The sequence below is a fragment of the Scophthalmus maximus genome, chromosome 4, assembly GCF_022379125.1.
Source record: "Scophthalmus maximus strain ysfricsl-2021 chromosome 4, ASM2237912v1, whole genome shotgun sequence".
NCBI lineage: Eukaryota > Metazoa > Chordata > Actinopteri > Pleuronectiformes > Scophthalmidae > Scophthalmus > Scophthalmus maximus.
The window spans coordinates 18,516,853-18,532,985 of NC_061518.1; the positions used below are offsets into that span (position 1 = coordinate 18,516,853).

The 16,133-nt window shown below is 42.1% G+C and overlaps 1 protein-coding gene across 3 annotated transcripts in view; it reads left to right on the forward strand.

Annotated features, from left to right (window-relative positions):
- Positions 1 to 782: 782 nt before the first annotated feature.
- The window catches only part of LOC118302749 (protein unc-13 homolog C), a 96,311-nt gene continuing 80,960 nt past the window's right edge, over positions 783 to 16,133 (forward strand). For all 3 annotated transcript variants that reach the window (XM_035629165.2, XM_047331707.1, XM_035629168.2), the window contains exons 1-2: positions 783 to 1,327; positions 8,463 to 12,714. In XM_035629165.2, coding sequence (XP_035485058.1) covers positions 8,658 to 12,714 — 4,057 coding nt within the window. In that variant the 5' untranslated portion in view covers positions 783 to 1,327; positions 8,463 to 8,657. The remainder of the gene's footprint in view (positions 1,328 to 8,462; positions 12,715 to 16,133) is intronic.

Below are 16,133 nucleotides of genomic sequence, written 5' to 3' on the forward strand. Positions count from 1 at the left end.
TGATGTGTGAGCAGATTTCCAGTGAGAGACGTAATTAGATGATGTGTGTGTGAGTGTGTGTGTGTGTGTGTGTGTGTGCGCGCGCGTGTGTGTTTGCGCCACAGCCAGGACACTACAAGCCGTGTCCAGATTTGTGAATAAGCAGATTTGCGGGTCAGTGGTAAAGGTTGCGGGTTTGGGAAGTACTGGTCTAAAGTGTCCATGAAACTCAATGTGTGGACTGGGGTCTGACAGAAAGGCATGACAGTGCGCTCCTCGTGCCCCTCGGGCAGACCCCCACCGTTGATTAGAAACGTAAGGACTAGCCCTGTGGCCTGCTCCTGTTCTTCAGCGCGTCCCCGGTGTCCAAGGTGTATTGGCTTATTACATCACCCGGTTTCTATCGCAATGTGTAGTGGGCTTTTTAGAGGGGCTTGTTTTTGTTTTTTTGGGGCAGATCGCAGTTTTATAGCCTATAGAAATTACAACACATTTGCGAAGTTTCATATTTCGTTTTTCTCTCTACTCCTTTAGGTCCTTCTCACCTCTCACTCAAACCATCTTGGGCACGGGTGTGTGTGTGTGTATATATATATATATATATACATATATATACATACATACAGGGGTAACGTGTGTGTGTGTGTGGGGGGGGGGGGGGGTTGCAGTTCTCGCATTCTCTTAGACTGGTTCACTGAGCAGAGAGAGAGAGAGAGAGAGAGAGAGAGAGAGAGAGAGAGAGAGAGAGAGAGAGTTTGTACAGGGGAGGGACAGACATTCTCCAGCCGGGGAGCCAAATCTCAGTCAGGGCAGCCAGGAACAGCCGCAGCGCTGTCTACCTCCCCATCAGCACCACCGCCACCCGTCTGCATCCCATCTTGGACTAGACACCCCGTGCTGTACACTGTCTACAAGGAGGGTGTGTGTGAGTGTGTGTGTGTGTGTGTGTGGGTGGGTGTGAGTGAGTGTGTGTATGTATGAGTGTGCGCGTGTGTGTGTCAACCGTGGACTAAAACCTAGAGGCTTGCAATATTAAAAAAGGCAGCGTCTGTGCGCCCCCGTAGCGCACACGGCGGAGGACCCGGCGCAGGAGGTGGCATGGAGCAGAGGTGTGTGCGTGTTTGTTCGCGCAGGCAGGGCTGTGGGATGTGGGGTCTGTCGGACGCGGGGAGATGCTCTGAGCTCTGGTATTAGCAGGCAGCTGCGCACCGAGCCGCTGTCTCCCCTCCCCTCCCACCCCTCCCCAGCACCACCGCTGGTCTCCTGGCACCGACCATTCGCTGAGACCGGGCGATCGGCTCCACCACGGCCCACAGCTCACCGCCGCGGGGGGATTTGACACAAGCAGGTATGTGCAGCGGCGTAGCCTCGCCTCGGCGCCGGGTGCGCGTATTGCATGATGTTGGGGATGGCGAGTGTTTGACTTCGGTCTGGATCTTCTTGTTGCTTCCCTCCCCTCCCGCCGTGGCCCTGTCAGTGGCTTAATGAAACGTTATTTGAGAATGATGCGGCCGGACGGCACCATCTCTCGATCGAGCCGAGGCGAAAAACACAAACACGTCAATAGGACTTTGTGTTATTCAGTCGCTTCTCCTCGAGAATCCAGATTTGACACGAACACTGTCGATCCCACAAATGTCCCGTTGCTCCCGTCCTCACCTTTCCCCCGTGTTTCGATGCAGAACGCACAGCATGACCGCATGTGAGCCATGCTGTTGTTTCACACTGGGCAAATGCGATGAGACTTGTTGTTGTCATGCTGGCCAAAGAAATGGTAATATTTTGATTCATGAGGGCAGACAATCTGTTGTGATGTTGGCTGGCTTCCTACGGCTGCAGGCAGATATTTCACTGTTGGGAAATGCACAGGTTCGGTGAAAGGGAGGCAGAATGTAGCTGAGGATGGGCGTGAGGGCAATATGATCTGAGGATGCACACACCCTCACACGCTCATCCCCCCACTGGTGTGCATCGCTCTCCTCTCAGAGCAGCAAATGCATGCTTAAGAGCAACCATGCAGGGTGTGTGCACATGTGTGTGCACAGTCAGCTGCACACACACGCACGCGCACACAAACACACACACACACACACACACACACAGATGCACAGGCATGCACACACCCACATGTACAGTACACTAATCCACACTCGGCCATAATCCACGGTAATGTGTTCTGAAGACATGACGTAACTCGCGAGCATCTCTCATAATATTCTATCTGTTTCCAAAGGTTTGCACACAAATACCCCCTACTCTTCTACACCGAATGATACGAGGGGGAGCAGCATGCAGCGTGTATAGTATAATTAACTGCAGCATAATGACCTCAAATTGGCATACTTGCGTTTTCATCAGGAGAAAAGAGCAGATTGAACAGTTGTGAGAAATAGGTTATCATGCCTCCCACTGACACTCATTTTCATTAGAGGAGAGTAGCAGGGGTTGTGTGACTGGGAGAAACTGCTTGAGAGTGCTCGGCTAATCAGATGCATGTGGGGAAAGGGGGGGGGGGATTGGTCCCTGGGCATTAATGCTGGTCCTGGGGTAGCAGTGGCTCAGAGCAGACGGGGTGGGTGTGGCTGAGGTGCTCCCCTTTTCTCTGGAGAGTTCTCTGTCTGACTCACAAATGGGAGGGACTCTACCTCAGAACCCCAGGAATTCCCAGATTTTGTTTTGTCATAGTTGCTGGCAACTAAAATCGGCCAGATCTGATCTGACCAAGCAAGTTGATTAAGGAGCTGCTTACTCTATTACATGAGTGGTTGGTTAGCAAGTTAAATACTATAACAACCCCCCCATTGATGCAGCCGGAGGGTCAGTGCCTTGTTCAAAGGCATGGCCTCAGAATTGGAAAGGGAGCGGGCAGATCATAGAAAAAACAACTACTCAAAGTATTTCACTACGGAACATATAACATCGTTTGAACATGTAAGCTTTATATCCAACTAAATTGTATAATGTACTGAGTCATAAATGATGCAATAACACAATAACCTACTGTAGGGAGCGTATGCTCCAGATTATCAATATTCCATGCCGGTTAGAAGGTGTTTTTGCGTGAGCACATGATACTCCGATAAATCATATCATCCTATTATTAAAGCATTGCTGCTGTCCTCTTATCTCTACAATGGTGCATACAGAATGACTTCTATTACCATTAATCTGTTTTTATCATGCTACAAACAGCAGTGAGGGTGAACAGCGGCTCAGATGATACATGTAGATTATTAACATGTAATCTAATTCTCGCATGTGCTTGTCATGACAGCTCTGAAGAAATGCTACCATTACATTTCTGGCCCATTTGCTGCCTATAGACTGCACACACAACTCTGTCTTTGCAGATTATGTGCTCAAAACACAAACACAAACACACACACACACACACACACACGTACACACACGTACATACCCACACACACAAGTGGGATGAGGTGATCTAGTTATCTGTCATCCTTTTCTCCTAATTCTTACATCATTACACCCTAATGGGACGGTACAGGCGATACCTCGTGGGCTTTATCAAGTCATTTGCGTTTCAACTCTAGCTCTGGAAGAGGGTGAATGCTTCATTTGTCAAATTTTACATCAACATACAGATGTCAAGATGTTGGCTCTGTATAGAGAAAGGCAGCTCCCTAATTGGTAATCAGCACTCATTAAATGTTAGTACTCTCTTATTGTGATTCGTCTGGACAGAGGGCAGCCACAGTGCTGTAAACAAATGATGCTCTAGTGTCCGCTACAGTAAACAGTGACATACAACAGATGCCGTCAGACGTGATTGGGGCCGTAACTCAATTTAGTTCATAAAGCACATTACGAAATAGCATCGCAAAATAAATTGGCCCATAATGGTTGAGTCATTCAACAAGATGCAGCTTCACAAAAAAATACATTGATGTTATTTTCGAAAATGTGCCTTCATTTTATAAAATTGTATTTTACTAGAGCAGTGCCTGTTCAAACGGAGCGGGACAACATTTGTGACTTGTGGTATTGATGTTTTCTGCTTTTTAGAGAGGCATTCCGACAGCCAACAACACCAGGGGCTGACTTTAAGACTAGGCAAGTTAGGTAAATTGCAGGAAGCCGCGATTTCCAAAAAGACATGAAGCCAGATATATTTACATCTAATAGCCAGAACTAGGAATATAATAAAGAAATGTAGTAACTAAGATAAGGAACTCGAGAAGTCTGCATTTTCAGCAATAGACACCTTACAATCCCTATTTTCATTAAAGCTCATTTTTTTTTAGCTTTGCTAAGTGTCTTTGCAACTATTAATAATGCAATGTGTTTACTTTTCCTTTATTCTTCAACTGCACCAAAACCAGTAGCTCAAAGCTAGGGGGTATAAGCTAAAAGTTATCCTGCATTCATTCTACTAAAGCTGTACAATTCTCTGTATTCCCCAGTATTGTGTAATTCTGTTTTGGTTTGTGTGAAATCTTCTCACCTTTCTTCTCACTTTTGGATTATTTTGCAATGTTGAAGTATTGTTGGAGACCATACCTGGTCAGTCTCTAGCACTGCCTAAAGCCGACAACCATTCTCTGCAAAAAGCAACAAAAGTTAGTTTGATCAGATGAAAAAAGCAGACAAATCTGGGGAAGACTCAGCATTCCAAGAACTGTTTCATCGCAACAGCCATGACAAACAAAACAGATCTCTGCTTCTGAATGTTGCCGTCTCTTGCAATCGCAGAAACCATGCTCTCAGCTCCATATATTATTGAAGGAGACAGTAGGGTTTACTACACAAGTTGAGCTTAATCAATAATTTGCTAATTTTGCCAGTTGATATTATTATCTAACAAAGTTCATCAACTTCTCATCACAAACTGATTTAGTTTCTACAACCTGCTGTTGGTGTCAACCAACTTATTCATATTTTAGTGACACATTAGTTCTAATTTCACACCAGTTCTGCTCATTATACTGTGATATTAAAGTGTGTAGATAAAAAATACATTTACATATCATCAAATTATTGTATTTTTTGTTTGTGTTGTTCATGCACTTGTTTTCCATTCATACAATGGTGCCTCTCGCAGTTATTAGTAGTATATTATTTTCCATTTTGGAAAATTTGATTTACCCATCCTGCTGAAACAATATTTAGTCACAGCGGTTATCCATCAGCAAAGCACTGAGCCTGACAAATTGGTGCACTATCAATCAATCCATCGGAAAACATGCACATAACAATATGCAGATATACAAGGTGTTTTTTTCCCCATTAGCCTTCTTCTAGTAGAATGTCTTCCTTAAAATCCAGGACTCTTACCACGTCTGATTTAACTGCCAACAGTTCATCTTTTTGCCTATTTGGGTTTTCCCTTGCCTTCAGTGCATCATATATATGTGCATGTAAAAGATCTGCCAGGTTACGATGACAGACGCTGAAATGGAGCATTTCAAATGGGATGAAAAGTACTTTATGTGACAAATACTGTACTGTATATTTTCAACATTTCAGCATGTAAACCTATTTAGTAAATTCATTCCCCAGGCCCACGATAACCATAATCCACCCACATAGTTGCTTTCACTCAAATACTGCCTGAACAAACTTCATTGCATAGCTCCAGGACCTTTGATTTGTCCCTCCGTACAAACACAAAAACATTACCTCACACAGAGCATATTCCTTTTTCAGGGCCAGAGTATGTATGGATTTTGATATCCATACATTTGGAAACGTTCTGACTTTGAATGGCCCATGAGCAATCAGCAAGGTTCAATAACCCATATTCCCCCTCCCTTTGTGGTATGCAATAGACCTTTCTGACAGCAGCCATTTTGACGATGTAGTAGGTAAACACAGGTGTTGTTAATCACATTAATAAAGGGTCTACCGAATATCGCAAAAGCTTCATTATTGTGATTCATTGTCACTGTGAATCTTCTTCGAAATGAATAAGCCAGTGCTTCCATATGTAACATAAAACTAAAGAACCAAGGCCATGGTGGCAAAGTTGGTGTACTGATGAAAACGAAATGGAAACAGACTTAGCGAATAAGTGATAATGTGGCGTCCCTCAGGCTCTGCTCCCCAGAAGTGACCATAGAGTATACAGAAAATGTCCTAATATCACATATGAAAATTGTCTTTAACTTTTTCATATGATAATATGCCCATCAGAAGATAAAATTTGGTCTCAGTTGAAATGTGATATTTGTTTATTTGAGATTATATAGCTGAATTAATAAATATATCATTTGATGGACAGTTTGACAACAGGGCTACCTCTGTGGGACTTCTATGATGTATTACCACATTTCAATAAAAACAATTAAGTATATAATAAGACAAAATAACATAGACAACATGGTCCCTATCAATAAATGCTAAGCTGCTGGTGTTAACAACAATGCTGCTGTTTTAATTGCAAATAGTTGTCCCCGTCCCCTTGTGTCTGGACTCCTGAGACAAACTTGCCAAGTTGAAACTTCAAGTACAGTAGTGTGAACTTGATGTATTTGGTGTTAAGAACACACTTTAGGTCTAATTAGCCAGTGTAATTAAAAACACATGCAATGGTGTGAAGAGACTTATTACCTGAATTTTATGTGCAACAATTCCTCAAGGACCTTTTTGTATCGCAATATCATTGACAACTAAAAAGAAAAAAAATCCAACATAAATATGACATTCTTTTTTTTTGGTGCAGTGAGTCAATAAGACAATCTCTCTTACCCTGACAACTAAAGGTGCCCTTGAACTTCAGCCGCTCACTGATGAACACAAGTTGACTCTGCTGCTGTGAAACCTCTCAGTTTTTGCATGCAGATGTGAGTTTGAAGTTCAGATGAGAGCTGAAAATGTTGGTGAATGTAGTTGAGGCAATGCCAGGGCATATTTAAACAATATCTGATGTGATTTATTTATGCGGCCACAGTTTTAGGTTATGACCCATCGGTTGCAAAAGGCTGCTCTTGGCCTTATCCCAGTCTTTAAGGGAACTGAGTCATGAACCACCTCATTTCATAAAATATACCTCTAATCCTTCACCTCAGCCAGTTCTCATTTCCTTTTTGAGATGACAAATTTTGAAGATACTTATCATTTTTCTTTTTTTAAACATTATCTACGCCAGGGCAGTTTTGGACGGAATTCTGTCTCATATATCTCAATAACATCTTAGGTTTAATTACAGTTAATAAACTGCAGCTCATCCCGTCTTATTTTTACTATTGCATGATACCTTTCAGTGTTACAAATAGCCTAGCCTAAGGCATACCTGAAACCTTATCCCATGAAGTCAACAAATAATCAAGCTCCTGTATTCATTCCACCAAATAATGCAGGCAGAAACACATCTATGGGAGCATCCTAGCCTTAAGTTCTATGTGATGATGCCCGGTCCATCTTTATGGCCTTGCAATAAAAGCTAAGCTGTGATGCTGTGTTTCACAGCTCATTTGAAGCGAGCATGTCTCTGTGGTCATGAGACTGTTGACACATCAAGCTCTAAACACCAGAACTAATGTGGAGCAGCTGTCGCATCCTCTGCACAGCAGACATCTGTTTTTGACTTCGACTGACGACTTCCACTCAATAGAAAACAGAGTACGCCTCCGAGATGTTTAAGGTCTAATACTATATGTAGCATGGCTCAAGAGGGTTCTCGCCTGTTTTCCATGGGACTAAGGTGGCTTTTCCTCTTCATAAGTATTTAGTCTGGTGCACATATGGATTAGGATACCTGAACGGTTAAGGTACCAAACCCTTACAATCTATTTAGGTAATTTTTTAAGAAATCCACATTATCCTTGTCATTATAATTAATATATGGACAATATAGTTAAAAGCGGATTTTGTGTGAGCATGTGTTGAAAATAAAAAAGTAAAATAAATGATGATAAAACATTTTTTTTTGTTAAGACGAAATATCAGGTTCTTTAGCTTCAGCAGATTTTGTCGAGCTAGATATTTATTCATGATAAACTCACTGTTGGAGTATGACCATAGTGCTACGTCTACCACATACAATCTGTTAAGAGTATTGTGAGGCAATTAGAATAATTGCTCTTGTTCTATACATTGGTTTAGCCAGTTGGTCTGTTGACCTTGACTTACACTAACATATATGCAAAGACAGTCAAAAATACATGTACATGCAAATGGAAAAATGAAAATCCTTCCATCCCTCACCCCTAATTCATGTTCATTATCACGCTGTCTTTCCCTCCACTCTTTTAATCAACATGTGTGCCATACATTTAAAGTGATGTATAAGCAGGTTGGGTGCTCTGTGCGGTTTGCTGTAAAGCTGTGCATGCTTATGACTGTGTTAATAATACATTCCATAAACTAATGAAACAGAAAAAAACAACATTTATTTGAATGTTCCAATGAAGAGCATAAAGTTTGGAGATGATAACTCACTATAGTTCTTTCTGTTTGTGTTGAAGTGTGAGCTGAGGATCTATATCCAAATTGTAAAATATATTTTCTTTTATGTCTTTCAGAGAGATGTTCCATTTCTGGAAGAAGGCGACTGGATTTAAAACTATTACTAAATCTCTACATGGACTGTGGTTTTAGTGATTGTGAGCCACTCACTGTAAAGCACAGGTCAATTGTGCTTGGCTCAGCACCACTGTATTCTCAGCCAACTTCTCCTTTCACTAGATGATAGAAAACAGTCCACAGGATTGTCATCCATGGTTTCTGCCCTAATCAAGATTATATCATCCTACATTGAAAAGATTTTCAAAGGAATGTTTACAAAGAAATTGGCAAACCCAATAAAGAAGAAAGACAGAAGCGAAAATAAAGAGCCTAAATTAACCACCGATTTGCAAGCACACAATGTAACTCTCTCTACTACACTGAAGACTACAGTGAAAAAGATTTCCAAATGCTCTTCGGCACGTAACATATCGCTTGAAGACAACGACGGAAATTACGACTGCTCATCGTTGTCACCCACTTTCAGTTATCGTGTAGCTATAGCAAATGGACTCCCAAAAAACTCAATTTTTTTGAATAATAATGAAAGCATCTTTCCTGAGGTTCTTTCGATTGATAGTAGTTACTCAGACTCCTTGAGTGAGACAAAACCTGTCCGGAGACTGGATGAGCATAAATCACACACAATGCCAGTAAGACGAAACAGGAAGAGCCTCATCAGTTTGGCTCCCTCTGATGGAAGTTCTGAGGGTGAAAGAGTGGAACGCTCCAGTCTACACACACTTAGGCTGGGTGCTCTACGCAAGTTAAGAAAATGGAAAAAGAGTCAGGAGTGTGTCTCATCAGACTCCGAGGTGAGCAATTGGAGAAAAACTCTGGGCATCCGGAGCAAGTCCTTGGACCGTGCTGGACGGCAGCAGAAGAGTTCAACCCTGGAGCCTGGCTCCTCCTCCACAGGTTGCATCAGTCAAACCCAGGATGTCATGGAAATGATCTTTAAGGAGCTTCAAGGGATCAGCCAGATAGAGACAGAACTGTCTGAGCTGCGTGGCCATGTAAATGCCCTGAAAAGCTCCATTGATGAGATCTCAAGTAGTGTGGAAGTAGTTCAGAGTGAGATTGAACAGCTTCGCTCAGGATTTGTCCAGTCTAGAAGAGAGACACGTGATATCCATGACTACATAAAACAAATTAGCCACCAGGCCAGTAACTCTACCTTACGGTTTATCAATGTGCCTGAAGAGAGGTCAGAGAAAACAGAGAGTCTAATATATAAATTAATGAAAGACAAAATGGGTTTCATTGATGCCCAGAAAACAATAAAAATTGAACTTGCTCATAGGCTAGGGCAGCAGAGAGAATGTTCCAATGCAAAACCCCGCCCTATTATTGTAATTTTCGCAACAACACAAGAAAGGGATTTAGTCTTGAAAAAATGCTATAAACTTAAAGGAACAGGCATTATAGTCTCTACTGATAGCTTAACTCATGATGGAAAGGAGAGAAAAGACAAAGCACTGTCTTCCTCACAAACGTATGAAAGCATGGATCTAAAGGTCTCAGGAAAGGATAAAGTAGTGGAGAGTGATGACTGGGACTCAATGGACAGTGATAAAGAATTGGAAGAATTAAGCAGAAATAAATATGCTATGGTGGTTTCAAAGCCTGCTCATAAGAGTAAATCAGAGAAGAGGAGATCACATGACCAAAGCCGGTCAGGGGAAGAAGCAGGTTACTCAGGAGCAGTTCACTATGCTGATGACACTTACTATGACCCAGACAAGCATGCCAAGGCTTACTACTCTGATTTGACCCCTGGATGGCTTTCCCAGAGTGACTATTCAACCCCTAAACTCAGCCGTTCTGAGTCTGACTGCTCAAAACTTTGTCAGTCTTACTCAGAAGACTTTTCAGAGAGCCAGTACTTTACACGGGCTAATGGCTGCTCTCTGCTGTCATCCTCAGATCAGGAACTGTGGCAGAGAAAACAAGAAGACATGTCTTCCTCCTGGTATGCTAGCCCCAGTCACCCACTCAGCCATGAAAATCAAACATATGAACACAATGAGGTTGAGACAACAGAAACTATTGACAGTGGGGTAAGCAATGGACTTGTGTGTATGTCTGGGGACAGAAGCCACTACAGTGGCTCCCAGCCCTCTTTGCAAGGTGATTTATCACCCTGGAAAGACTGGCATAATCTGGAGCAGGGTGCAGACTCTGGCTTGGAAGCCTCAATAGAGGTCAGCAGTCCCTTTGACCCATCAACCATTCCTGGTTTCCCAGAGAACATCACTAAATGTCAAGAGGTTGATTTGCAATTTGAAGGAGATGAAGAATTCATGATGTTGGACAGAGAATCTTCTCTACCACCAATAACCACACACATCATTCCTCAAATCACAGAGCGGGAGTCTGTGATCAAGACACCTTCTCGGCAGTCTAAAGAGGGATGCAAGATGGGAACAAAAGAAAGCACGAAAGTATCATCTAAAGATGCTCCTAAAGCTCCTGCTAAAGTGACACAAAAACAAACTAGATTGGCTCCAAAAGAAGACGGCAACAAAATATTGCCAAAGGAAACTCCTAAGTTAACAGCGAAGGCTTCACCTAAAGTAACCTCTAAAGCAGCGCCTAAAGAGTCGCCTAAAGAGATTCAGAAATCATCAGCTAAAGAATCCTGTCAAGCCCTAAAAGAAGGTCCTAAAATAACCACGAAAGATACCACAAAGCCCACTGTTAAAGATGTATCTAAAGTCACATCTAAGGTAATGTCTAGTGAGGCTGCGAAAGTCAGTCCTAAAGTTGTCCCAAAAGATAGCCCCATAATGACTCCTAAAGAAAGTCCGAAAGAGTCACCGAAAGAAAGCCCTAGAATAACTCCAATTGAGAGCCCTGTCTCAACCCCTAAAGAATCACCCAAAGATTCCCCTAAAGTCATTACTAAAGAGTTCCCACAAGTTGCATCTAAAGAGGTTCAGAAAGCTGCTACTAAAGAGGGTACCAAAGAACCTACAAAATTACTGCCAAGAGAGGCCCCAAAAGAGATGCCAAATGCATCTAAAGAGATTGGTAAAGTACCCACAAAAGAAGTTTCTAAAATTCCACCAAAAGAAACCCCAATGGTAGCCCCAAAAGAGAGTCCTAAGGTGCCCTCAAATGAAAACCCTAAAGCAGCACCAACAGAGGCCCTTAAAGTAGCTCCCAAAGTAGCCTCTAAGGATGCCCCTAAGGAAACCTCTAAAACGCTTCCTAGAGAAAAATTCCCTGAACTGGATGTCAACCATAGCTTTTACCAGACCCAGAATAAGTCTTCAACTATGTATCGCAGTCAGAGTGAGATTAGAACAGAAAAAGTTGAGGAGGTTCCACAGTCTTGGAGCAGTAGGCTCAGCATAGATCTCAGTGAGAAGTCCTTTGGTTTTGGCTTTGGCTCTACGTTGCAGAGGGCTAAGTCAGCGCTGGAAGTTGTTTGGAAGTCTGGCGCTCAGACTACCCCTGCTCCTCCTGAGGAGCCCACCAACTCCTCCTCATCATTTATGGGGCGCTTCCGCACCCTGTCCACCTCCACTGCAAATAACTCTAGTACTACAATAGACTCAGATGTTGCCACAGAGCCTGTCTTCTACAAGGCAGAGGATGAGAAAACAGGTGTAGAAGCAGAAGCTGGTGAACAACCAGTGGACAATGAGACCCACTATGTTGAAGTGATGGAGCAGGTACTAGCAAACCTGGAGAACAGAACTAATCCAAATGATACAGAGGAGACAGATGAACCTATAAATGAGTGTCAGACTTCTCAGGACTACAATGTTTGTGATGATGTGGAGGCTTCTCAAGATAATGCCTCTCAGGATTTTGAGGCTTCTCAAGATTTTGAAGCTGTAGAGGACTATGAGGAGAGTAAAGAGGAACAAATTCTGGAGTATGATTGCAGTTTGGATGAACAGTATGATGAAGAGTACAGTGAGGAATATGAAACCCAACTCACTGAGGACACTGCTGAATATGACGCAATGGTGGAATATGTAGATGTAGAAGAACCGGATGAGACTGAGGATAATGATGTGACAGAGGAGATGGAAGAGGCTGACGAGGAGTTAGAGGAGGTAGATGAGATAACAGAGGAGACCACTGAAGTGTCTGAAAAAGTAGATAAACCACAGGAGGATGAAAACAAAAATGTTGCAGAAGAGAAGCCCACAGAAGCCCCACCCAAGAAGCGTATTCGACCAACATTCAAGGAAGCAGCACTCAGGGCCTACAGAAAACAGATGGCTGAATTGGAGCAGCAGATCCTGGCAGGGGGTATGACATTTTTCTCCTTTATATTTGTCATAATGTCTCTTTGATTTTGTACTGTTTTATATAGCTTTGTAATGACAACTCATGATAGGTCATATGTGTTTTTTTATAAAGTATACATACATAACTATTTATCAAGACAAAGACACATATCGATTGGTTGTGTTACAGCACAACAAAAACAACACTTTGTGAATATCCAAATGCTTTGAATCAGGAGCACCTGGACTTGGTAGTACATTCTTGAAGATTTGCTTAGATGAGAGTGGCAGTTCTAGAAATAGTTGTGCTAAAACCTAGGTATTTAACCTCTGTTGGGGTAAATTCCTGGGGTAAACATGTAATTTCACCACAATTTAGTTAGAAGAGAAGAAGCCCTTGTAATGAAAGGTGAAATGTCTTCAAGAATCTATAACCAAGTGCAGTTGCTCCAGATTCAACGCCTTTGGATAACTGTGACCTGGATGAATGAGAATCTCCACAGAACTTTTTTAATATTGAACTTCACAAAATTGCCAATACTTACAGGATTAACACAGCAACCCATGTTTGAAAGGCTGTCCACAAGGAGGATACATCCATAATGTCCTTGTATGATTTGGAAAATGGCAAAAGTAATATAGACAATATACAACTTTTATTCATGAATTAACACGTACAGGCAAACAAAAACAAGTGGTATGGTTTTTCAATTTGAAGCATCTAGTAGAACTTTGGTTTTGTTATTGGAAGTCTGAATCATAGTGAATACATTCATTTGTGTGATTGATACAAGCCCAAGACTTGAAACATGGTGGTTTAATATTGTTGGATTCATGGGAAACTCACACTCTCTCTGGAGGTAGATGGCAGTATTATTATTTGTGATATTGACTTTGTATTTGTATTGAAATACACAGCATTAGATTATTCAGTAGTGGACTGGCTTAAGGGATAATAATAACAAACATTTGGTCTGTAGGTTTGTAATTTTTCAAAATTGAACACCTCGAAACAGTTGGATTAGACTTCAAACTATCATCTTAATAATTGATGGGACCAGTTTTACATTGATGTGATTTAAAAAACAAAAAAGCAGCATTGGTGTTCAAATGTTTGAATTGATTCATTGAAGGAGGAGTAGTTTTTCAACTGGAATAGAAAAAAAAGAAACTTGGGAATTTCCATTCTTACTTAAAATGAAAAAGCACTTGACCTACATATGTAGCTGCAACTGTGGTACTCACAGTGAGGTAGTCCCTGTAGTTCAGGGAATACAGGCTACACCTGAAGACTATAAGGCTGTGTACACAAACCTTTTCAGCAGCCATACGCACAAACATCCTGCAGAGAGTAAACTCAAAACGAACAAGTTAGAAGAGCTTTCTGCTATGAAAAACAGCTGCCACTGACCAGGCATATCAGCCTTATAAAGGCTAATTATAAAGGCTAATTATAAAATGACTTCAACTTGTCCTGAAATAATTAGATTGATACAACTGAAAATGTTTATACGACAGTAACTTTAAACTTTAATGCTAAAACCAATAGTACAAATTTAGAGTGCAACCCCGCCCCCATTAGCTTTATGCCTTCATTTCTTGTAGCTGATGTGTGCTCACCATGCTCGTGCTCTGAAGCATGCTGGCTGGTCTGAGTGAGAGCTGTGAAGGGAGTCTCAGCACTGCTGCCACTCCTGCCAGGCCTGTCTTCAACTGGCTACAGCAGCGTCTGTATTCAGATGCTAATTCACACTCCCAAGGGCATTCTGTAACCAGGTCAGCCTTGCTTGGAATATTTATAGAGGTCTGCTGCGAGTGAAGTTTGCTGCTTTCTCCTGGGGATGTAAAGGAGGTAGATCCTCTTTATGCTTAGTGCAACGTTTCCAGAGAAAGTGTGGGTATGAAAAATGCAAATAAAGGGGATGAATAATCTCTGCTGTTGTTTTAGGTGAAACTATCCAATTCAAGGTACTGAATGATTCAATACTGCTGTTTTCATCTGACTGTTGTAAACAGGGAAGTATTTTTCTCCACAGTTTACGCCCACAACAAGGAAGAACTACACTATGATTGTAGCTTGCAACACATTACCACTGGGTTTCAAATTGGACACTTAACTCTGTACTCCTTCTTTGGCCTCTTATCAGGCCTAGCATTAACCTCTGTGTTGGGTTATCCGATCACAAGCGGACAGCTCTAAGTATGCAAATGTATCCTGGGCCACATTGAATGACCACCTTCTCAGCTGATGTTCTTCAATTACACTTGCTACAGTTTTATAATGAACCTCAAGTATATATGGTGTTTGTATACAGAAATGGTGTACCTGTTTATTTGCATATAGAGCAGGGAAGTGAGATCAAATCACAAGTCGTTCTGGAGACAGACGTGGAGATGCATTCTGATACCAGGTACTGACTTAATTAGAGCTGTCGTCTTGTGATCGGATCACATGGAGCAGATGTTAATACCATGTCTGAACAGGGCCTTTCATTACAGTGTTATTATTCCCTTCTCTTTATCATCACGCTTAAACTTTCACCTGAACAAATTCTTAATAATTCCAATTAAGGCTACAGGCTGCTTTACTTTATCTGATTAAATCTCAACTTAAAAAGAAAATAAGCATATTTCTTCAATAAGATGAGTGCCAAAAGCCCACTTTCATGCCTACAGACTTGTAGGACTAACTTGGACGGTTGTGATGGTCGCACTTATGATGATATGTTGGAGAAGAGTTGTATTTAAACTCTTCTTTGCACCTCAGTCTACTGTGTTTGTGTATTTGGAAATGTGTGTAAATGTCCGTGTGTGTGTGTGTCGCAGCAGGGGTCAGCCCTGTTTGTACTATCAGCCACGTGCAGGCTTTTCTGCTCCAGTGAGCTCTGATCTATGTGCAGTGTGTGGCCATGTGTGTCGGCACTGAAATTCAGGATTTACCGCTGCTGTTGCTACCTTTTGCCCGCAGACGCCAACAGAGGTTTTCTGCCAATCGATTATATTTTTTGTGTGACACATTAAAGGCACTTGTGGAATGAGGTTTATATCAGTACCCAGTAGCAGTTCCAGTAGTATCTGTGTGGTCTTGCTGGCGGAGGAGATTGTTCTATCTTGTAAAGCTGTCCTGAAAGTGGCTCAGCTGATCGCTGTCCATGGTACCCACTAAGCTCCCCTTTGAGTGCTGTCTCTGTGTGTGCAGCTTGTGTCACAGTTCTGCCAATGTAGTGTCTTTACAATCACCAACCTTTTCAAGAACTACTACAACCTCATTGTCTGTGGAGTTTCTCAGAGTATGTCAGCGTGGTATTTTTAAGTGCACTATCAAGGCAGCGACGGGACCTGCTTGAGATTCTTGACACCTCTCATCCAAATGGAACTGAAGGAGCCTTTTAGATGTGCCGTGAAACGTATTCAAGAATCCAGCTGCCTTTGCATAGCACT